The sequence below is a fragment of the Thermobia domestica genome, chromosome 12 (assembly GCF_964235325.1).
Source record: "Thermobia domestica chromosome 12, izTheDome1.hap1.1, whole genome shotgun sequence".
Taxonomy (NCBI): domain Eukaryota; kingdom Metazoa; phylum Arthropoda; class Insecta; order Zygentoma; family Lepismatidae; genus Thermobia; species Thermobia domestica.
In genome coordinates, this window is record NC_137465.1 from 75,721,683 (window position 1) to 75,746,121 (window position 24,439).

The 24,439-nt window shown below is 38.1% G+C and overlaps 1 protein-coding gene across 3 annotated transcripts in view; it reads right to left on the bottom strand.

Annotated features, from left to right (window-relative positions):
- Positions 1–24,439, bottom strand: part of c12.2 (von Willebrand factor A domain-containing protein c12.2) — a 1,756,568-nt gene that overhangs the window by 1,336,481 nt on the left and 395,648 nt on the right. For all 3 annotated transcript variants that reach the window (XM_081733805.1, XM_081733806.1, XM_081733807.1), the window contains exon 4: positions 19,626–19,867. In XM_081733805.1, coding sequence (XP_081589931.1) covers positions 19,626–19,867 — 242 coding nt within the window. The remainder of the gene's footprint in view (positions 1–19,625; positions 19,868–24,439) is intronic.

Below are 24,439 nucleotides of genomic sequence, written 5' to 3' on the forward strand. Positions count from 1 at the left end.
ATTTAAAATGTAATGGAGCTGAGCAGTCTCTTGGCTCAACAGTTAATTATTAAGATAAAGAGGAGGTCCGTCCTGTTGAAACAAGGTCCGACCAACAAGGCTGTCGGCAAGGTGATTTGATAGAGAGAGAGAACAGGATGAATGCCTATGTATGACAATAACTAATCACAAAGTTCAAGCACGAGTTTAATGAGATTATAAGGGAGCCTGGATTCACGAATGTCCCGCAGGTAATTGCCAGCACTTTGGGGCAGTGGCGGCTCCAAAAGGGATCACTAGTTAACGTGAAGCCCACACAACGACGAGATTAATTAGCACACCAAAATAATAGACAACTAGGACTCGTGCAAAGAAATAAATATTTGTAACGGGACGACAACTTAATAATTAGGCACGTATTATACAACAACGAATTAAGTTAAAGCTAATGCAATGTAAACAAGGCAATTAATGGACCTCAAATAGGTAAACTTCACAAGACAAGGTCAGGCTTGGCTATACTTAATTAATAAAAAGAAAGATTGTTTCATTAGAGATTTTAGATAATTTAGCCTAGTAACAATTTAATCGATAAAACAATAAAACGGAAGGGATAGTTATCGTTAACAACCTTAGTTGTAGAATCACTTTATAAAAACACAAACATTGAAATCGGATATTGGGTGCACAGAAGTAGACGTGATTCTGAGTCGATGCGAGGAATAGAGATGCACAATTAAGATCACTAAAACAATTTAAATCACTCACCTCGCAATTAAACACCTAAGGAGATGGAAGACTTCCAAGTGGCCTCTAGAATTGTCGTCGAGTCGTTTATAAGTCCAGTTGAGCTTAGCGAGGCAACAAGATGTTCACTGTGACCAAGAATTTCCAGAAGGCGTCTGTATTGGTTCAAGCGGTAAAACCAACAAGATGCTACCACTTCCTACGGAGAGCGAAGTCCTTTCTCCAATCGGAATTCTCACGGGCGAATGCAGAGATGGTACTGTAGTCGCAGAGCACACAGGAGGGTGATGGGCCACCCAACTTCCCAATCAACAGAAGATGAAAAGTTCAGTCCTCAACAGGCGTGACTGGTGTAGTGGTTCACGTAAGAACAAAATAACAAGAGAGATGTTCATAATAATAGACTTCGACGGACGGCTTCTTCGGAGATACTTTCTGAGAGAATATGAGAGTAGGTGAGGTCGTACTTTGAAAACTTTAGATAGGCGTTGTAAATTACTGGAACGCCGAGTTAGAAGTAGTATGAGTTTTATTGTATGTTGCTTTCGTACAGCACAGAAGAGTTTATAAGCAATAAATTTGTTATACAGCAGAGGTAACGTTAGATTATGTTAAGTCCAGTGGCATATGCGTGAAATTTGAGGGGTCAGAATATGACCGATGTTAGAAGAGAAATAAGGACAGTTCAATGACGAGATCGAATTACGACTGCCTGCATGTAGTAGTAGTAAACTTACTAGAAACGAAGTTCAGCACAATAACAAAGTTCTTACAGTCTTGCACACACGACACGAAAGCAGAGATGGTCCTTGATGAGAGAACGGAGATGACGGAGTTCTCCACTAACACAGTGTAAGAACACACTCTGATAATGCACTAAGTTCTTCTCTCTGTGACTCTAACAAAGTCAGAAAAGAAACGCAAGTCCGGTGGGCGAAGGTGCAGAAACCTGAGCCCGAGAAACTGTGGGCCGGAGCCCTCGGCGACGAGCACGAGGCTCGTGCCTCCGTGTTAACACAGCAATTCCCGTCGAAGACGATGGATTTCCCCCGAGAACAGCTTGTAAAGCTATTTTGTATTCAGGAAGTTTTTACATACGTATGTGGGAGTATAGTAGGGTGGTATCTTTCCAAAAGGGCGGATACTCGTGTGCAATGAAATTAGTCTTTGCGTTTAGATTGGATACTGATTATCTAAACGACTATTTAGGGTGTTAACTAGAATAGTCACGCATGCGCATTATTACAAATAGTATAAGGCTTTAACGTCATCTAGTACATAATATCCAAATTAAAAGTCAAAGGTTAATTTGATATTACAAAGAGAATCAGGCTTTATCAGGTTTTTATATGTTTCTTAATAGTTTCACAATGATACAAGTGTTCACTAGACACTTATTTTATACAGTGTCAAAATAGACATGTTTAGTATTTTTGAATTGTCAACTGCGGCGCCAAAATGCTAGTTATACGTCTACCATGTTTTTGAAAACATCTGGGCTTAAACAGAGAACAATGAAAGTATTCAGTGAATAACATCAGATTCTAAGATAAGACACAAGGGTTGGATATTCTCTTGCACGTGCAGCGAATCGAAGGTTATAGGTTACCAATTCAGATCTGTTTCTCAAGATGTAAAGAGGGGAGAAAAAGATATGAGTTTCCTCTTACGAGACAACAGTTAACTTTAAGTATTCGTCTGGCTTACAAGTAAGGGACCATATGGTTGTCGCGCAAATCAGATGCAGACATACGCCATCTGATTGAGCATGAAAAGATATGGAGAACACAGAAATTTAAGGTGCTAAGGGCCATCGGGAGCGGAGTGAGGGAAGAGGAAACATTGAATGTCGGCAAAATTGAAGAAAGTCAGGAATGACGGGAAAAGTTAATTTCGTGCAAACAGGGAAAGAAAGTCAACCAAAAGAAAGAAACTAAACATAACAAGGGCATCAAGGACGAAGAAAGATCATAATCGGGGTTGCCATCCGGACCACAGTGTTGCCAGCGTTGCATAACATTGATATGGAAAATATAGCACAGTATAGCAATTCATGCACTAGGAAAAATATTAGTAACACAAAAGAGAATTGAAAACACTCTGTACACGTGCGTAAAAAGGTTTAACGATAGTCGTGAGTGAATAATGTACATGAGGGAGAACAAATATAGATATGAAAGTGAAGGGGGTACACATGATAACACAGAAACGAAAGTGTTTGGGAGCATCGTTCCATGATGATGATGATGATCGTTCATCACAGATACATTAGTGTTCCCCAGTATTAATGTGTGGCAACGTGAGAACTTTCTCCGCCTTCAGTCATTTGTTCATTGCCAGTTTTCCTCTAGGAGATTAAAAAAGATGATACGCTTTGCGTTTTTCAAATGTGGCTACTCCAATGAACATCCTGGACAGTTTGAAACACCTTCCGCATATTGCTTTGAAAAATGACTCACAGAGGAATGCTGCAGAGACGCGTGTGACCAGCTTGCTTTCATCCGCTGTGCTCACTGCGAGAAATGTTTGTGTGTTGACCACGCATTCATTCGTGATCTTCACGTCAACTGCAATTAAACTACAAATGGTGCGTACTGTTCTCTATTTTCCTCCATTTGTATTCACGCGGGTGTAATATTCACTCACGACTGCGTTAAACCTTTTTACGCACGTGTACAGAGTCTTTTCAATTGTCTTTTGTGTTACTAATATTTTTCCTAGTGCATGAATTGCTATACTGTGTTATATTTTCCATATCAATGTTATGCAACGCTGGCAACACTGTGGTCCGGATGGCAACCCTGATTATGATCTTTCTTCGTCCTTGATGTCCTTGTTATGTTTAGTTTCTTTCTTTTGGTTGACTTTCTTTCCCTGTTTGCAAGAAATTAACTTTTCCCGTCATTCCTGACTTTCTTCAATTTTGCCGACATTCAATGTTTCCTCTTCCCTCACTCCGCTCCCGATGGCCCTTAGCACCTTAAATTTCTGTGTTCTCCATATCTTTTCATGCTCAATCAAATGGCGTATGTCTGCATGTGATTTGCGCGACAACCATATGGTCCCTTACTTGTTAGTTATTCCACAGAAAGAGCAAAATAAAGAAAGAATTTTAACATTGAATAATACCTGCAGTAATTAGATGACAATAAAGCAATTAAACGTTTTTTTACTAATTATGAATTAATAACAATAAGAAAAGCAAAAAATTAGATTGGCCGAAGGCGCCACAGGTCAGCCGCTACAAAATTGTAAATTTTTGAGAATTGTTGTAACGAGAGGCACAGCTAACATTATTCACGCTTCAAGTTTCGTTATCTAGTGGGGATACAAAATATTGTATTTAAAACCTCTATGGCTACATTTGTACAAAAACAATATTATCCATTTATTTTAAATAAACAACATGTGCTTCCTACACTACTTTCTTCGATTCTTTGTTCCCAACACGTAGTTTCTAATTATCATCAGGTAATCTGAACTGACACGTTATTCTGAAGAAAATCCTGTTTGGAATAATAAGAAAAAAAAAAGGATTTAAAGAACATCAGTATTTTATTAAAATAAGAATTTAATCATACAAAGTTATTCAGTTATAAAATTTGTGACCGTCAAGTTCACCATACAACTCACTTATTGGACAAACTGTATATTTTCGCCGACTTTAAATCATCATGCAAAATTAATATTTTATTCAAGTGAAAAAAGTTCTTTCTTTCCGCTGAACGCTTTGTAGCAGGAGAGAAACCACTTTTCTTTTGCATGCAGGTGTTCTTCAGACAGGTTGGCGCCCGGAATAATACAAAGGAACACTCTTTATTGAACTGAATGTTTATCCAATTAGCAGAATACTTCGGAGAAGCAAACTATTTCTTTTCTTGACTGAAGTTACCAACTCATGATTTTGGCTACTAAAACTATCTTGTGTATATTTTTCATATAGTGATTATCAGCGTTTAGAAACTTTTTAAATACGAAATTGTTACAATGACAGACCAGGTGCAAAGATCGGCCCACTGACGCTTTAATATCTAAAGTACGGTGAGAATAACACTTGCAGTCTGTGTGAATTGCAGATGCGAAGCATACCTTTGTTGCGTTTAGTCGAATAATAAAAATTTTGTTAAAGATTATTGTTAATAAAATCTCCATGGTCAATGGCAATAAGAGAAACAGCTTTAAATGCTGTGCTAGTTGCCCTTGAGTTACCTATCGCTTGAAGTTATACTTCCCGCTGCATGGCGCTAGTTGTGCCTGTTCGTTCCTCTGGAGTGTGCAGCAAGCGAACTTCATAATGTTCTAGGTAGCCAAATCGGGTGGTGTTCGAACGGAATTTGCTGCGACAGGATAATATGGAAGAGTGAAATGGAATTGAGTTAATATGGGATGATTGAGTGAGAATTACCTGCGGTTTGGTTTGAAGGAGATTTTTGGCAAAACTAACCATTAAATTAATTTTTTAAACTAGTTTTGAGACAAAAGAGAGGAAAAGAATGCAATGAAAACTGAATGATTCGTATTGGTTTGTATGTTAGTTTTAAGTAACATTAGAATACTACTATAGTTCTGTTTCATCATTCGTATTGTCTTGTCTTTGCAAAGGAGGAAAATAAGAACTAATTTGATAAGCCCATGTCTTTAGATTTAACAGCTACTTATGAGCTGAGTTTGCTGTTTGGAAACTTACTGGAAATATTTTTTTTCTTTTAACTTCTAAATTAAAGGCAGCAAACCAAAATAAGCATGCTAGGACATTAGTAGCTTTATTATTGAGTGAGCTTTCTGAACGTATCCCCTTATTGTTCTTTGGTCTGGGGATTTTATACTTTTTATTACCTCTCAAACAAAACTTGGAAAAAAATAAAAAGTTAAAAGCTACTTGTTAACCTCCTATTGAGATTTGATTAACAGACTTAAGTGAAGTCGAATGCTATTTAAACTTCTTATATGTTACACGCTATTGCATTTGTTATAGTAAAGTGTTATATATTTTTGGGAAATGGGCTTGTTGTAATTGCTACTATAACTGGTAACCTGATGTACAACAAACAAACATACGCGCTCACCCGACGTGTGTCCTTTAATTTTCCGTGCTGGTTGTTTTGTATAGAATAATTTTGGATTAATTTTTAATTTTAAATACTTCAGGGTGCAAAAACAACGAGTACTGAGAATTTCTGGAGGCATATATTATATATGTGTGTTTATTACGCAACACCTTCCAGAATTGCCAATCTGTATTCTTTTTTATTAAACTGTTTTCCATTGGACTAACATATAAGAAATCCATTAGTTATAGACTGAATGTCTAAAGTTGGTCTGCAACACTTATTCTACTTATACAACAAATTCTCTTCTCCACGAGACTTGTGGATTTTTCCATAGCAAATCCTAAAGGACACTGCCAACCGAAGCCATTCCTTTGGGATCTTCCCTAGCGTTGGTAGAAGCGAGGAGTTCGAGAAGTGGTCGAAGTGAGACGGTATGCGGTGCTATGCCATACCGCCTCTGGTTTTTCAGTGATGAAGGTATACCACCTCTGTTTTTTCAGTGATGAAGGCATACCGTCACTGGACAGTAGATGCTAAATACCTTTAAAAAATCCATTTTTATACAAAGTAATTGACAAGTAACTTTGTACGTAGAAAGATTTTATTTCTTATATAGAAATAATTTCTTAGTTGGCAACACCGACGCTTTTGTTAGTTTTCTCTTACCTTATGTTTCTAAAATGAGGTGTCTTCTAAGAAGGTCATCTAGTTAATATTTTGATGTGCCATATTGAGTTGTTTCTTTATTATGTATGTGTGTGTCTTGCCTAAATGAATATAAATGTCGTGTTTCGAGCATGGGCGGATTTAGGGGTCATCTGCTGAGATGGGCGGATCTTCCTGGAGTTTGGAATACCCCTCAGTCGAGTGGAAGGTTCAGCAGATTTCCCGCAGGAAATTGTTAATACAAAAACTTAGTATTTGAACATTTTCGTGTATAATTCTCTATAATGCAACATAAGGGGATATTTTATGTATTTTATTTTATTTTATTTTATTTTAGAAAATTGTTGGTAAGAAATCAGTCTCTACACCCCCACCCTCACGTAACTACAGAGAAGCTCTCAAATGGTCTTCAGTCACTAGATAAATAGAAATACAATCTTTTAGGAAGCATACCCTCAATGTACTTCAACATTCAGATTGCAGGTATGTCGAGTCAAAATCGTAATAAAACATACCACCTCTGCTTTTTATCCACTTCGAACACTGAGTTCGAATTTTGTATTCACGAGGGAAGGCGCGTTAAAGCCTCCTTGGGACGGACTTACTCGTATTTTAGTTCACATATGGTCTCGATTAAGTATTGAATAAACTTGCTACAACCCCAGCATACAGCAAAGGATAAGTGAACTAAAAATGTATTTTTATAATTTCAATTAAAGAGTATCTCGTTCGTGAAAGCAACAAGAGTTGGTTGGAAATTAGTGTTTTACCCAATCTCCATATTTACTGCCCAGTTCAACAGTGAAAGCCAAACGTCGAAGTGAACAGTGTTTTAGTGTATGATAAGAAGAATAACTATAAGGGGTAGATTTTAAGTTCATTTATTTGCCATACCTATATCTCATATTCTATTATTATTATTATTATTATTATTATTATTATTATTATTATTATTTTGTTTGTCGTATCAAGTGTTTCATATTTCAGAAGTGTGTTTTTCTTTCACTATATATATATATTGTTAATAAATAAGAGTTTGTTAAGGTATTTTCTTCTTTTTCACTTATGTGTGTGCAAATACTTGCCAGTCGTATATATGCATACAATATGCGCGGAGGTAAAATACAGTCAAACCTTGATTTACGAACGACTGAGGCTACCCATGTCGTAGTACTTATTTTCTACTTTTATGAATTTGCGCTTGAACAGGACGTGAAATCTGAACCAGGTTGTTATCAATTGTTCTTTTAGGGACTATTCCAGGAGCCAATACCTAAGGAAGACGATAGGTAGCAATTTAAAGGCACCCGAACTACGGACCTAAACCGTCAGTGATTTGAACATGGAAAACCTAGCCACGTGAATAAGTACTACTAATGTCTGAATAGAAAGATATATATTAATCATTTTTTTCTTCCTACAGGTTGCTCCAATGGAGATAATAATAGTAAAATTAAATATTCCTGTACACATATAGTGTTATTTATTACATGTATTTTGCTTTTATCCACATTTATTACTTGTGATCAGTAATTTTCTTTTCATTATAGCTCACCAACAAGTTGACATACTTAAGATACTTGAACAAATACGAGCTGAAAAAATAGGGAACATTTTCAGAAAAAAGTGAAGATGTACAAAAAGAAAATTTCGCTAAGTCTTCCGGGTTCTTAAAAATAAAAGTCCTGATTATTTATAAAGTAATATCTTCCTAAACTTACTAGTTGTTCAAATTATTTTCAAAACAGAGAAAATAATTAATCTCATTAGATATTCATAATACAGTATAACAATATTAAGTGATATGCAATAATTATAAAAGAATATATATTTTGAGGTTGTATTTAACATTTTCTGAAATCACTTTTACAGTATTAAAAGTGCAATTAACATTTGTTATTATGATATTGTTCAGTTGTTTATGTTATACTAGAAAAGAAACACCTTTTTCAGTTCCCTTTCGGGCGACAAAGTGCCAAGAACCGAAGAAACGTTGCCACGTTGGACAGCAATATACAGGGTAGCTCTTTTAATCTTTCCACAGAAATATCTCGAAAACGGTTGAACATAAATGAACTGAACAAAAACTCAAATAGGAAATACGATGGGGCAAATCGAATGGTGATGTCGCGGTTCCCCCCAGAGCCGCTCTTCAAGAGGGCCCGAGGCCCAACTTTAAAATTTTAAATGGATACATGGGACAAGTGACACCTCGTTCGATAGATCTTTAAAAACTAAAAAGCGATGTGGTAAAAGATCTTTCATATCGGTCACCGTATTCAAAATGGCCGCCAAGATGTGTTACCTGTTTCTGATAAACCTTCAGTACCACTAATATAAACGGTTGAACATAAATGAACCAAACAAAACTCAAATAGGCAAGACACGCGGCAAATCGAATGATGTTGTCGCGATGCCCCCCAGGGCCGCCTTTCATAGGGGTCCAGGCCCAACTTAGAAATTTTAAATAGAAATATGGGGCGTGTGATACCTCGTTCGATAGATCTTCATAAACTAAACAGGTTGTGGCAAAAGATTGTCCGTATGGGTCACCGTTTTCAAAATGGCTGCTTGTATCAGATAAAACGTTCAGCACCAGTAATATGAAAACGGTTGAACACAATAACGAATGAACAGAATAAAACTCCTATGGGAAATCACAGAGGGTATTTATCATTCTACTTCTCGAAAATGTTGCAACAGAGGAGATGATGATTAGAGTTAATGTGCCATAGTGCAAAGGAGGAAATCTAATTCCTAGAAAATCATCGTTCCAAAGTCCTCCGTAAGTATGTGAAGCGGGACGGGAAGGAACGGTGAAATTGCAAATGAGAACCTTAGTTTTTTTTTTTTTTTTTTGAAATTGCATCTACACAACAAAATTATCTGAAATGTTTTTTTTTTTTTTATAAGAAAGTGATGTCCGTAATGGAAAAAAGTAGGTAAATTCTTGTTAAATGGTATCTTCCATTTTGCTTACAGACAATGATTTGTGCAAAAATGAAATAACTGCAATGCTTAACCAATTTGTAGAACAATGCGATTTTAGAACAATGTGTACAAACGTTGGTTTTGCTCAAAAGCCGTCTGCACAATATTGGTTCATTACAGTACCAGTCACTTGTACACCCAAGTGTTTCAGACAAACCATACCTATTGCAAGTAAAAGTGGGCTTCTCGTTTGAGATTTTACCATTCATTCCCGCTTCAACCATTTACGGAGGGAGATCGGAAAGATAGTTTTCTAAGAATTAGATTTCCTCTTTAGCATTATGTCACTTATACTTTAATAATCGTTTTATCAGTTGGATTATTCTTGAGGCGTGGAATGATTAATACCTTCTGTGATTTCCTTTACGAGTTATATCCTATTCATTTATCTCTAAGAATTTTCATATTAGTAGTACTGGACGTTTTATCTGATACAGGCAGCATGTCTTGGCGGCCATTTTGAAAACGGTGACCCATATGGACAATCTTTTGCCACAACGCTGTTTAGTATATGAAGATCTACCGAACGACGTATCACCTGACGCATATTTTCGTTTAAAATTTCTAAGTTGGGCCTGGGCCCCCACTCAGGCGGCCCTGGAGGGCACCGCGATAACATTATTCTATTTGTCCCATGGCTTTCCTATCTGAGTTTTTGTTTGGTTCAGTTATGTTCAACCGTTTCCATATTAGTGGTACTGGACGTTTATCTGATACAGGTAACATATCTTGGCGGTCGTTTAGAATACGGTGATCGATATGAAAAATCTTTTGGCACATCGCTTTTTAGTTTTTAAAGACCTATCGAACGAGGTGGGACTCGCCCCATGTTTCCGTTTAAAATTTTAAAGTTGGGCTCCGGGCCCCCTTGAAGAGCGGCTCAAAGGGCACCGCGACACCACCATTCGATTTGCCCCATCGTATTTCCTATTTGAGTATTTGTTTAGTTCATTTAGGTTCAACCGTTTTAGAGGTATTTCCGTGGAAAGATTAAAATGGGTTCCCCTGTATATTCGTTGGATTTAGAGAGTGGTGAACGAACATCTCCAGACACGATAGAAATGTCTGCCTACCTCTCTGATAAAATCCAGGCTTCTTGGACCCCATGTCCCACTAGTGTCGATGACTACTGAAGTAAAAATAAATTTATCGAGGGGGTTGTTGTATTCCATTTCTTTTTCTACCTCTCTACGTCTAGCAACTTCTCCAGTATTCATAGCAGTCAATGGAAGGCTTGAGTGGGCAAATGTGTCCGAACGTTATTCTATTTGTCCCATTCTAGTGATTTGCATCTTCTCCGAGGTACTAATGTCATGCCGTCGGGTCGTTTACCATCGGAACGACAACAACCCGACGGTTCAAGTATGAAAGGAATCCCGGCAGTGATGAGGGTTCGCAAAATGATGTCATTAACAGAGGAGTGTTTGGTGTTTCTACCAAGGCTCTTCATGCATGAAAGGCCATGCAGGCTGCTTGGGTAACTTGATTCCCGTAGGTTGGACAATGATGTGGCTGAAAATAGTTGAATCTAGTTTTAAAGCTACTGCAATTCGAAAGGTTCCATTAGACATGTGAAGATCTAATGGGGGAGAAGGTAGTGCAGTCTACCATGCCCCAGCATTGGGGGTGGGTGAAGCAGCAAAAAGTCTGGTTTTATCCTTTGGAACAGCAACTGATTGTAAAAGAAGTTAATGGGAATGTGCTGCGATTGATGTGTTCTCAACCTCTTGCTGATTTCTGTAAGATCCGTATCTGTTATATTTTCCCATTTGCTACAGCCGTCTTGAACTGTTCCATCTGGGTCAAGGTGGTAACCTTGTGGAAGGAGAGCCTCGGCTAAACGAAGAGATCCATCGTAGGACGCTAAGAAGGTAGAAATCGCCGTATCAACGGTTCGACGAATACCAAGGCCTCCTAATCCAACAGGTAAATGATGCTTGCATCCAAGAGTCGTCACTTAAGGTGCAGTTCAAAATTAATTCCAGATCCATTTTGAGGATATAGTCATCTTTCTTCAACAGTTCAGTCTCAATCTAAGATGGAAAGCACCGTAAAATGTAGTTTAAACGTTGGATTGACAATGAAGCATGTAGAAGAAAAAAGCTGCATGTCCTGAAATCGAGTCAAAACGAGAAAAAATATTCTAATTTGGAATATTTGTAAATGCTTCCTTTGTGAGAGCTGTACCTAGAACACAAGCATCATCTTTAGTTAGGAGACGTATTCCTGGGGTAGCTTCTTCAAGTCTGAATAATTGATTGATTGTGGCTTCATCTAATCCATGAACCCGCCTTCCTGCACCCATTGTGGTGTATTCCTGATCATTCGCCACCTTCTTGTGGAATGTGTTCCTCTTGCTTCTGAGCGAGCCCGTCTTGGCTTACCAGCTGATATGTCTACCTTGCTTAGAGACGATGTCCAGATGATCCAGCAAGTTTTCACCTACTTGCAGCTTTTGCACGTCTTAACTGATTTGTGAGTGCATTTCTCACATTTCTTTTAATTAATTTATTTCTGCTTTTATCTACTGTTTCTGTGTGTTTTCATGGTGGTTTTATGCTTGTCATAGCATTTCCTTTCTTTTATCTTTACTTCAGTCATATTCATTACTCATTATGGGCTGTCCCACGTGTGTGCACCTATTGCCGAGCTGCCCCGGCAGAGAAGATTAACATGCCGTTGTGTACTAACCCGTCCTTGTATTTGTCTATCGAGATTGCACATTTCTTCAAAGTTATGACATTTTAATTCATAAATGACCGAACACCTTTTACGTACTCCAGACTTTGCTTTTAATTTATTATATATGCGATACTATGCTTTTTTGTTCTCAGGTACTTCATTTTTCCTGTCAGAGACGGGTGCAAAAGACCTCGACGTTGACGCTCCCATATATAAACCCTTTCAATCAATCAATCAATCACAACGAGATAAAAATATTCTAATTTGGATATTTTGTTTAACAGCACATTTGTAAATGCTTCCTTTGTGAGAGCTGTACCTAGAAGACAAGCATAATCTTTAGTTAGGAGACGTATTCCTGGGGTAGCTTCTTCAAGTCTGGATAATTGATTGAATGTGGCTTCATCTAATCCATGAAAACCAACTTCGAATTTTGAAAAATTCAAGTGTACGCCTAGAGCAGATGCCTTCTCATTTATATGTGTTAACGTTGAAAGAACTGCTTCAGGTTTGATAGCTATAGTCCGATCATCCAAATACCAGATGTTTAGTTCAGTGTTAATTGAATTTGCTAAGGAATGTATAGTTATGGTAAAAAGTACTGGGCCCAGGGAATCACCCTGTTGTACTCTTCTCTGGGATGAAACTGTATCATCTGACATTAGTAGATGGGTTGTTCCTCCGATGTCACCATCGCCTAGTTTGTTTTCTATAATCTTCAGATTTGACCTATTCTGTTTAGGTATAGATTTCTTGATCTTTGATGAATATAAGGTTAAAGCGTCAATTCCTAAATTATCCCAAAGGCGAACTCTTTGTTTTACCAGAGGTAAGATTCTGCTCCCATTTGCTCCGCAGTAGCTCCGTCTTCTCCCTTACCGTTTCAGAGAAAATGGAACATTAAAGTGGAGGGTAGAACAACTTCGTCCCAGCCCTCCACCCAACTAAAAATAATCGCTGAGGGGAACAGATGGTGGCATTCCTTTGTACTTCGTTTGCTTCGATTTGTTCCGCAGTTTCTGCGTTTGCTCCCCTACCGTTCTCGAGAAAATAGAAATTTAAAGTGGGGCCAGAACAACATAGTCCCATCCCCCACCCAATAGCAGAGAGGAACGGTTTGTGACATTAGTTTGTACTTCGTTTGCTCCCATTTGCTCCGCAGTTTCTACGTTTGCTCTCCTACCGTTCCCGAGAAAGTGGAATTTTAAACCGAGGGGCAAGAAAAAAGTGGTGCCAGACCCTCGAATTAGAAACAAGCACAGAGAGAAACAGATATTAGCATTCGTTTGTACTTGACTTGCTCCCATTCGCTCCGCAGCAGGTCTGTTTGTTCCCTTACTGATTCCGACAAAATGGAATATTAAAGCGGGGAGCCAGAACAATGTGTTTGATTGAGTAAGGTTCCCAAGAAAATGGAATTTTAAGGTAAGGAGCCACAGCAAAAAATTCCCAGCCCCCACCAAACAATAAATAATGGCAGAGAGAAACTAATGGTGGCATTCATTTGTACTTAATTTACTCCCATCTATTCCGCAGATTCCACGTTTGGAGCAAACGAGGTACAAACGAATGCCAACATCTGTTTCCCTCTGATTCTATTTTTAGTGTGAGGGATCTTTAATGGTTCATTTTCTCGTGAACAGTAAGGGAGCAAATTGGAGAAGCTGCGGAGCAAATGGGAGCGAACGAAGTACTCACGAATGCCAACATCTGTTCCACTCTGCCAAAGTTTTTATTTGGTTAAGACGGGGCTGTGACCATGTTGTTCTGGCCTTCCCACTTTAATGTTCCATTTTCTCGGGAACAGTAACCGAACAAAGGAAGCTACTGCGCAGCAAAAAGGAGCAAACGAAGTACAAATGAATGCCAGCATCCGTTCCTCTCTGCGATTATTATTAGCTGGGTGAGGTGCTGGGATCAGTTTGTTTTGCCCCCTTACTTTAAAGTTCAATCTTCTCGCGAACGATAGTTGAGCATACATGGAAACTGCGGAGCAAATGGGAGGAAAGGAAGTACTAATGAATACCACCATCCACTTCGCTCTATAATCGTGGGACGTAAAACTCAAAAATTTCATTTTCATTTTTCCATTTCTCTCTGCCACTAGTGGAGGGTATAGGAAACATGTTCTGGTCCCCCACTTTAAAATTCCATTTTCTTGAGAATGATGGGGAAGCAAACTGTGAAACTGCGTAGTACAGGGAAGCAAACGAAGTACAAACGAACGCCACCATCCGTTCTTCTGTGCCACTATTTTTAGTTGGGTAGGGGACTGGGACTAACAAGCAACGTACAGGACAACGCAGGATCAGATCCGACTCAAACTTCGCCCAGAGGACACATAATAGAAAAGAAGAGAAAATGCCAAATTTTAGCTGTTCCCATCTAGAAACGCCGGAGATATGCTCCGCAACATAACGCACCACGCGACAATATAAGGTAAATGTCGCAAGACACCCATTTATGTCGAAAACGGAAAGGATGGGCAGCACCAATATGATATCAAGATATTTGATATGCTATAACACTGACTTGGCAGCCATCTTCCAAACCGCGATCTTGGATATAGCGTAAGGTATTGAAATGAGAAGCGGGATGTGTGATATATCAATATAAGGTAAAATGCAAAAGGAAAACCAATTATGTAACCGCAAAAAACATATTTATACTGGTGTGGAGGGGACGAAGTGTGGAAGACTCGGGCAAAACAAACGTCTATTCGAAGGACAGAATAATAGGGCAAGACTCCCCACGACAATGATACGCAACAAGTAACTGGAACAGTGTCTGTGCATGGAAGTGCATCCGCCTTGACAGATTATGCCTTTCGAGGATATTGTGATTTGGTTTGTAACAGTGGAAACCACAGTTGCAACCCGCGATACGAGCGCTCGTTTCGAGACAACATAAAATACAAAGGACTATCTCTTATGGAACAGTAATTCGGCAGCTCGCTCCGGAGTGTAGAAGATATCATTTTGGATTGGTGATCAAAAGCACCGCCTACCTGGGATTGAAGCCCACTCCTAGACAACGTTTTGTACGTTTCTTGTTCAATTTTCTTGCTGTTTCGTGTAAGAAAAAAGGACATTTTGGCCAACATATATTTAAACAACACTATCTGAAGCAAAGTGTGTACGGATGAGAAAGCCCAGCCATATTCTAGCTTACATTTCTTTACGAATATTTGTTTTCCTTTGCGCGCTTGCTACATTGTTTCGCGACGGTCCCAAACAGTCATAATATCAGGGAAAGGCAGCGTTCTGCATTGACTCGTTGAATTCCATGAGTTGTCAGTCTCCCACTAGAAGGCTAGCTTACCACACAATGAGACGACTCGAATTGTGTCTACTGGTTTCACTTGCATATATGGAACGAACTGAACGTGGCAGCAGGGGCTGGCCAGTGAGAAGTGATAGTGTGATTCTGGCATACGCAAGCCAAAACGCGCAATATTCTATGTAGTGAATGTGTCCGCAGTATCGTTCATCTACAAACACCAATGTAGAGCTGCAATGGCGAACCCTCTCAATCTGGTGTTACTGATGCAAAGTGAACTTCCAAAACAAGTGTACGACCAATCGACAGAACCGACAGTGGACGAACTACAAGAAGCTGGACACATGCTGGAGATTTAGAACAATCACGATGTAATAAAAGTGAATGTGGACGAGACTCTCGAAACCAGTAGACACAATTCGAGTCGTTTCATTTTGTGGTAAAGTAGCCTTCTAGTGAGAGACTGCAACAACTCATGCAACTCATCGAGTCAATGCAGAACGCTGCCTTTCCTGATATTGAAACTGTTTGGACCGTCGCGAAATAGTGTAGCGAACCGCGCAAAGGAAAAGAAACATTCGTAAAGAAATGTAAGCTAGAATATGGCTGGGCTTTTCCATCCGTACACACTTTGTTTCAGATAGTGTTGTTTAAACAAACGTGGGTTGAAATGTACCTTGTTTAAACGAAACAGCAAGCAAGAAACACACAAAACGTTGTATAGGAGTGGGCTTCAATTCCAGGTAGGTCGTGCTTTTGATCACCAATCCAAGATGATATCTCCTACACTCCGGAGCGAGATGCCGAATTGCTGTTCCATAAGAGAAAAACCTTTGTAGTTTATGTTGTCTCCAAACGAGCGCTCGTATCGCGGATTGCAACTGTGGTTTCCACTGTTACAAACCAAATCACAATATCCTCGAAAGGCATAATCTGTCAAGGCGGATGTACTTCCATGCACAGACACTGTTACAGTTACTTGTCGCGTATCATTGTCGTGGGGGGTCTTGCCCTATTATTCTGTCCTTCGAATAGACGTTTGTTTTGCCCGAGTCTTCCACACTTCGTCCCCTCCACACCAGTATAAATATGTTTTTTGCGGTTACATAATTGGTTTTCCTTTTGCATTTTACCTTATATTGATATATCACACATCCCGCTTCCCATTTCAATACCTACGCTATATCCAAGATCGCGGTTTTGAAGATGGCTGCCAAGTCAGTGTTATAGCATATCAAATATCTTGATATCATTTTGATGCTGCCCATCCTTTTCGTTTTCGACATAAATGGGTATCTTGCTTCGTTTACCTTATATCATATTGTCGCGTGGTTGCGTTATGTTGCGGAGCATATCTCCGGTGTTTCTGGATCGGGGCAGCGAAAATTTGGCATTTTTCTTCTTTTCTATTATGTGTCCTCTGGGCGAAGTTTGAGTCAGATTTGATCCTGCCTTGATCTGTATGTTGCTTATAAGTTGTTGTGGCTCCACACTTTTGTTCCTCTCTGCTATTGGGTGGGGACGGGGATCATGTTGTTCTGCACCCCCACTTTATATTTTCTCGGGAACAGTAGGGGAGCAAACGGAGAAACTGCGGAGCAAATGGGAGCAAACGAAGTACAAAAGAATGCGAACATGTGTTCCTCTCTGTGATTGTTTTTAATTCGAGGGTCTGAGTCCACTTTTTGTCGCCCCTCAGTTTAAAGTTCAATTTTCTCCGGAACGGTAGAGGAGCAAACGTACAAACTGCGAAACAAAATGGGAGCAAACGAAGTACAAACGAATAACACCATCCGTCCCTCTCTGTTATTGGGTGGAGGGACTGGGACCATGTTGTTCTTACGCCCTTTAAATTTATATTTTCCCAGAAACGGTAGGGGAGCAAACGGAGAAACTGCGGAGCAAATGGGAGGAAACAAAGTACAAACGAATGCCACCATCCGTTCCCCTCTGCGATTAGTTTTAGTTGGTGGGGGACAGGAACGACGTTGTTTTGCCCCCATTTTAATGTTCCATTTAGTCTGGAACGGTAAGGGAGCAAACGGAGCTAATGCGGAGCAAGTGGGAACAAACGAAGTCAAACGAATACGACCATCTGTTCCTCTCTGTGATTGTTTTTAATTCGAGGGTCTGGGACCACTTTTTTGTCGCTCCTCAGTTTAAAGTTCAATTTTCTCCGGAACGGTAGAGGAGCAAACGTACAAACTGCGAAACAAAATGGGAGCATACGAAGTACAAACGAATATCACCATCCGTCCCTCTCTGTTATTGGGTGGAGGGACTGGGACCATGTTGTTCTTACGCCCTTTAAATTTATATTTTCCCAGAAACGGTAGGGGAGCTAACTGAGAAACTGCGGAGCAAATGGGAGCAAACAAAGTACAAACGAATGCCACCATCCGTTCCCCTCTGCAATTACTTTTAGTTGGGGGGGGGGACAGGAACGACGTTGTTTTGCCCCCATTTTAATGTTCCATTTAGTCTGGAAGGGTTAAGGGAGCAAACGGAGCTAATGCGGAGCAAATGGGAACAAACGAAGTCAAACGAATGCGACCATCTGTTCCTCTCTGTTTATTTTTTATTCGAGGGTCTGGGACCACTTTTTTCTGGTCCCTCTGTTTAAAGTTCCACTTTCTCGGGAACGGTAGGGGAGCAAACGGAGCTGCTGCGGAATAAATGGGAGCAAACGAAGTACAAACGAATACCACTATCCGTTTCCCGCAGTGATTATTTTTAGTTTGGTGGGGGCTGGGACGACGTTCTGCCTCCCCACTTTAATGTTCCATTTTCTCGGGAACGGTAAGGGAGCGAACGGAGCTACTGCGGAGCAAATGGGGGCAAAGGAATTATAAACAACTGAAATTGTTTTGGAAGAACTACGTGATGGTGGGAGGCCAGGACTACACACGGTAAGATTCTTTATATTTTCGGATCGTTTGGGAGCAGTTCGTGCTATAAATGGAAAGTATAAACAAGTTGATCCATTCTTTTTTTCCATTTGAGATAGCTACTTGTTGTAACAACTCGGAAGTGCATTGGCAACCTCAGTTTGAACACCACGAAGGACAGTTAGAATGTGTGTAGAGGATCTTAATGAGGTCAAAAGTTTACCAAAGTTAGACGACGTTATACCCGTTTGCTGCCATTGCAATTAGTGATGCTAGTATTTATCAGAGGAGCTGCTATTATTGATATGATTACAATCCTTCTCTGCATTTATGACCAGATGCTTTTTACCTATAAGAATGGCTAATCCTCTTGCATGCACATAAAACTTTCCACAATGAGGACAAGGTAACACCCTCCCAGATCTACGAGTGGCTGTAAAGCGGCCTCTGGCAGGCCTACCAGTGCTAGCGTCCTAGTCCATTGCCGACGATATCGGTTTCACCTGATTCCGCTGAGTCAACCGATGGAGATTGAACACTGGGAACGCAACTTCAAGATTTCAATAGTTCATATTGTATATCTACATCAAACAAGATGCACACTAAAAATAATTTTTAAGTAACAATGATAAAGAAGTATTAATGACATTGAAAATTGAAAAAATCTAAATATTCGACTTTAACTAACTTCCGTTACTCTTTATGTCAATGTTAGAATATGTCGGAATTATAACGTTCAATATTTTTTGAATTCTTTATAATAAGATAACCACAAAACCAATTTTAGAATGGATTACACCATCCTCATCTAGGAGACGTCGTGCATACCCACATAAACCTCAAACATATTAATCAACGATAGTTCCTAGCTTTCAACCAAAAATCATGCAGAGAATATCCTTAGGCTCGCGCGCCGATCTCAAGAATCTACAATTGGTGTATAGATTTTTAAAATTACTTTACAACTTTTACGTTGAATATCGAATTGATTTTTTTAAAACTTGTAGTTTTGACTGCATAGATACAATCAGTTTCCAAGTCCGGCGTTAGCTATGGTTGGTATACACTAGAATTTCAAATATTGAATAGGTCGATTGATTTGTAAAAAGATAACGAAATTAATGATAAATACAAATAATAACAAGCATATAAGAAACTCAAGAAACACACAACAAACTCAAAATTGTAATGTTTCATATCACAATACAATATAACATAAAATGGATTTTATGTGCAATGCATTATCAATATAGATAGTCGATGGCAACACTAAAACACTTTAAAGAAATTATTTAAAATATTCATTCAACATGAAGAAATTCAACATGCATACATGCCATACCTGATCTAGGTAATGAACACTGCCACCTTTAATCTCTCTCCTTTGTTTTAAATCCGATTCAGTTGTATCTCGAGACAATGAAACATATTCCACTTCTCGTCCTAATAGCTCTAGATATTGCATGGCAACACTTCTGCGACGAGGGCCTGGAGGCCCAATTAAGAATATATCTTGTTTCAATAGGTCTTTTTGCATCATCCATTTCAAGGATTTTATGATATCTTGATTACACACATCGGGCACTGAAAAAACGAAAAATTCGAATTAACTAAACTTTAATTTTTATTTTTACCTGTATTTTCTTAGAATGGCAATTTCATTGTTAAATTATTTTATTTATATTTTCTTTACATTATATTATTTATTTATAGTTTCTTACAATAAGAAATTTCATTATTACTCCATTACCCAAAGAGAATGCACAAAATAATACAGGGAAATGTACTGTCTTAACAAAGTTCAACACAAAATATGAGCGAAAAATGAATTTGAAGCTCACGAACACCAACCACTTGAATGAATAATAAGAGAGGCTGACTGAGAAGCAGAATAATTAAATACAATATGTAATTACTGGTTGTACAAACCCTTCTCTCTGATACACACACCTGTTTGTCTACCCTACAAAAGGCGTATGCGAGCTGGGCCATAGGAAAACCGAGTATGCATTCATATCTGCTTTATTAATGGAGCTATTTTCCTGATAAGCTCCCAAAAGTTGCGTCATCGATAAAGCTACATTTCCAGAGGCACCAGAATGCAGTATCTCGACCTTGACTGGGTACGTACAAGTGAGCACCCAAACCAACTGGGCATTTGCAAAACGAGTAAATGTAACAAACGAAGACACTAACAAACAAACAAAGATATTGTGTGTAAAATGTGTAAAATGCGAGTTCAGTGAGTAAATTTGAGCAATGCAATTAGAGCAATTGCTTTAAACACTAGTTAACTTTGTAACAAATGAAACACATGGATTAATGCTGTTGACTTTCTTGGGTCCTCCAATTTCCTTCCACATTTCCTTTGCACCAATTATTTAATCATTCACTCTCATTAATCACACGTCTATTATAAGCTATAGAGTATAACCAAGGGATGTAAAACTAGAAATTTCATTTCATTTCATTTCGAATGGAATAGCGCATTGATTCAATCCCCCGGGGAAGTTAGTTTGTGGTGGACATTGTTTCCATGGGTTTTCTCGAAGTACTCCCATTTCCTTCCACATTCTCATTCCACTAATTATTCCATCACCATTCACTTGCCTTAGTCATCGCCTCCCGTAACCTAACGGGCATAATCGTGGGACGTTAAACTGTAAGATTTCATTTCATTTTGAAATGGAATGGCGAGACTAAAGTAGGGTTATATCTGTTTGTGTGTTTGATGAAGGTTATTGTTTCTTTCTGCACCGAGGTTGTATGAGACAGAGACCTATAGTTCAAGGTGGAATCCGAACAACTATAATAGTTCAGATTTTATAATTGCTTCCATGAGACAATGTGACCAAAGAGACACGTGCCAGCTACAAAGCCAGCGGGAGAATAATATTATATGCCTACAAGAAACACCGAAACAAGATACATTATTCATACCAGGTGAAAGACCCGGGTTCCCGGCGGGAGCTCATGTGATTCGGATTCCATTTTAATCAGTAGGTCCCGTCTCATATAGCCTCACTGCTGAAAGGGACGTTACTCAACTATTCGTACCATCGAATTTAATATTTTTGTTATAACGTCGAAAATGAAGTACTAAACGGCAAGAATACTGCAAAACAAGATATAATATAAAACAATAAAACGAAACAGGCAGTAAGTTTAAAATTGACAAGGGAGGGATTTTAAAACGTTAAGACATTATCATGTTACTTGCATTAATACTTAGCAACAACACACAAATATACTATTATACTATTGAACTAATATACTATTAGTTCATATAATATGACTAATATACTATTGAACGTCGTAATCTTGCATCACTTAAAACTTCTGTTGCTCTGGAATATTATAATTTATTTGTCTAATCGAATCAATTTATCTATTTTTCTATTTTATCCGTAGTAACTATGAAACAAAGCATAGCTTATTCTAATACGCAATGTTTTCAATTTTAATGCGAATGGTTAGCAATAATCTGTGCATTCACTTTTTTGACAACTTTTTTTATCCGTCTGTCATCACATATTTACAATACTCTTACATATATATATATATATATATATATATATATATATATATATATATATATATATATATATATATATATATATTTACTTCGGTCTCTCCATGAAATCCATATATTTGCTCCCAAGGGATTCAACTGTTAATTTAATGAGAGAATGTCGAGACCATTGGAATCCAAAATTAGTGTCCAACAAAACTTGATCCCTGGCTTCTACATATGCACCATTGTTCTCTCGGTTTTCTGTCCTACCGGCTTGCTTCAAAGACTCACTGCCCTTACGAACTATTGCGAAACTAAATGCTACTAAATGATTCATATAAGCATTATATAACTACCTCTGAGATTTCGTAGTTGACTTCCCAAATTCATGGAACAAAACCTAATTGCAACATCCTATTCATTAATAATAATTATTATTATAATATAGAGATGCAAGGCCTCGAAAAAAAACGGCTTTTTTGGAAAAAAAACCGTTTTTTCTGCTTCGCTTTTTTGCTTGGGAAATTTTGGGCTTTTTTTTTTTCAAAATTCTGCTTTAAATTAATAAAGCAGATTTTGTTTCGCTTCTCTATAACACAAAAAATCATTTAATTAGTGGCTGATGCCGATAATAATATAAAACCTCGAAAATAAACCATGAATTTAGAAAAGATATTTCAAACAATTTTACTTCTCAATATATTTACATTATGAATTCCAAAGGATTAACCAATGTATATAATAAGAATTTTTTAAACCTCCTATATATAAAAGTAAGCAGGGTTGGGAAGAACCATGGTTGTTTTTGAAAATGCCAAAAACCCGTTTTTGAGGGGAAGTTTAAACTGGGCTTTTTTGGCTTAAATCAGGTTTTTTGGGTTTAGATATTTTGCTCTATGTATTTATATTACATATTGACGGAAATAAGTTTGTTTCGCCTTGGTGTTATTATGCAACAACAGGGTTATGCTGGAAGAGGTCGCATAAGCTTAAAGAAGTCCGATCACTAAATTTCTTAAATTGGGAAACTCCCGCCCTAGCCATCGGGAAAATCCCGTCATTACTCTAAATGTAAAACAATAATGGAAAAATCCTGTTATTGCTTTGCATGTAAAATTTAAAGGTCAACGTATCAATACGCTAAAACTGAGGTATTAAATTACAAATTTAGTACGTACATATCATTGAAAGTCCAATCCAAGCTAATGTTGGAAGCTACGTAGGCAATCGATAAATTATGCCAATTTCTACATATATATATAAGCAACCTTGGCTTCTTTATAAAATAACAGGCATTCAGGCATGCAGAAATATACAATTTAGTTTCGTTCCGTATGTTCAGGCTTAACATGCTTACGTAATACCGAGGTTATCAAGGAGAAGACTTTCGCTTAAAGTTACATCCGAACCGCTACTTTGTTTACGCATGAAAGAAGGGTTGTGGTTCAACCGAGAATTGAACATGAGACACCTTGATTAAAAGGTGAAAAGGAAATAAAACTAATGCAGATTGTTTGACGTGTGGAAACATCACCATGAAGTTCACACGATTCGCATTTTCCGTTCTTTTTATTTTTTTGGTTTCAACCAGTTGTTTATTTAAGAAAAAGAAAAAACAGCTGGTGTAAACCAGCCAACCCTAAAAGTAAATACTTCTTTTTAAAAAATACACAAACAACTAGCAAAATTCTATGTAGTATTTTTACTTCAAAATATTCCATACCCTCTTTTTGGAACAAAATAAAATGAAATAAAACATAAGAGAAATACTTAGATTTATATGATACACTTAAAGGCTGCACAGCTAGAGCTTTTGGTTCTGTATATTCTTGAAATGCTATAGTTTTCTATAACCACCATTACGGTTTACTCAGTCATCAAGTTTTTTTGAATTTTTAACAAGAGTGATTCAACATATGAAGGGTGTGAGGCAAGAACATGGTAACCCACAATTTTACTATTTTAAGAAATTAGAGATTTTCTGCTGCACAATGCATTTTGAAAGTCGGAAAGTTGATTTTTCACATAATACTATACATGAAGGACTGAACGAAGCGGTATGCGTTGCTGTCTATCTGCTGCATAACTCAGCAATTGAAAATTGGTTGGTTACCAGTTCTTGGCTCACACCCTTCATATCAAGACGGAACTCTCCCCACCCCACCACCACCAAAAAAAAGGACTATGGAATATATTTAAGTTAAGATAAATACAACTGCACAACAAACATGACCGAGTGGAGCTTTTGCGCTTCTATCGGGAAGTTCGGGATTCAACCCAGCATTCGAGCATTCTGACAAAGCTTTTCTTCATTCTATCTGTGAAGTAGAAATAGTGCGTGTACTGTGAGTTGGCCGACTTCCTTGCGTTATTATTACTAATTACCAGCAGTGACTGTTTTGCGAAGGTTAGAGGGGTGTTCTTTCGGACTGAAGCCTGTTCTCCAAAATTACGGAATGTCTAAAACAAAAGAAATATCTATTAGTTATGCCTTTACTCATAAACTTTAAGCTCCCGTCAAATAAAAATTACGAATGTTTAGAAAAACTAAACATTAGTAAGAAAATCCCCTCCCAAAATACTCTTCCAAATCCGCCACTGATTCTCAGTATAAAATGATCTTCAAGGTTTATTCGGAAGAT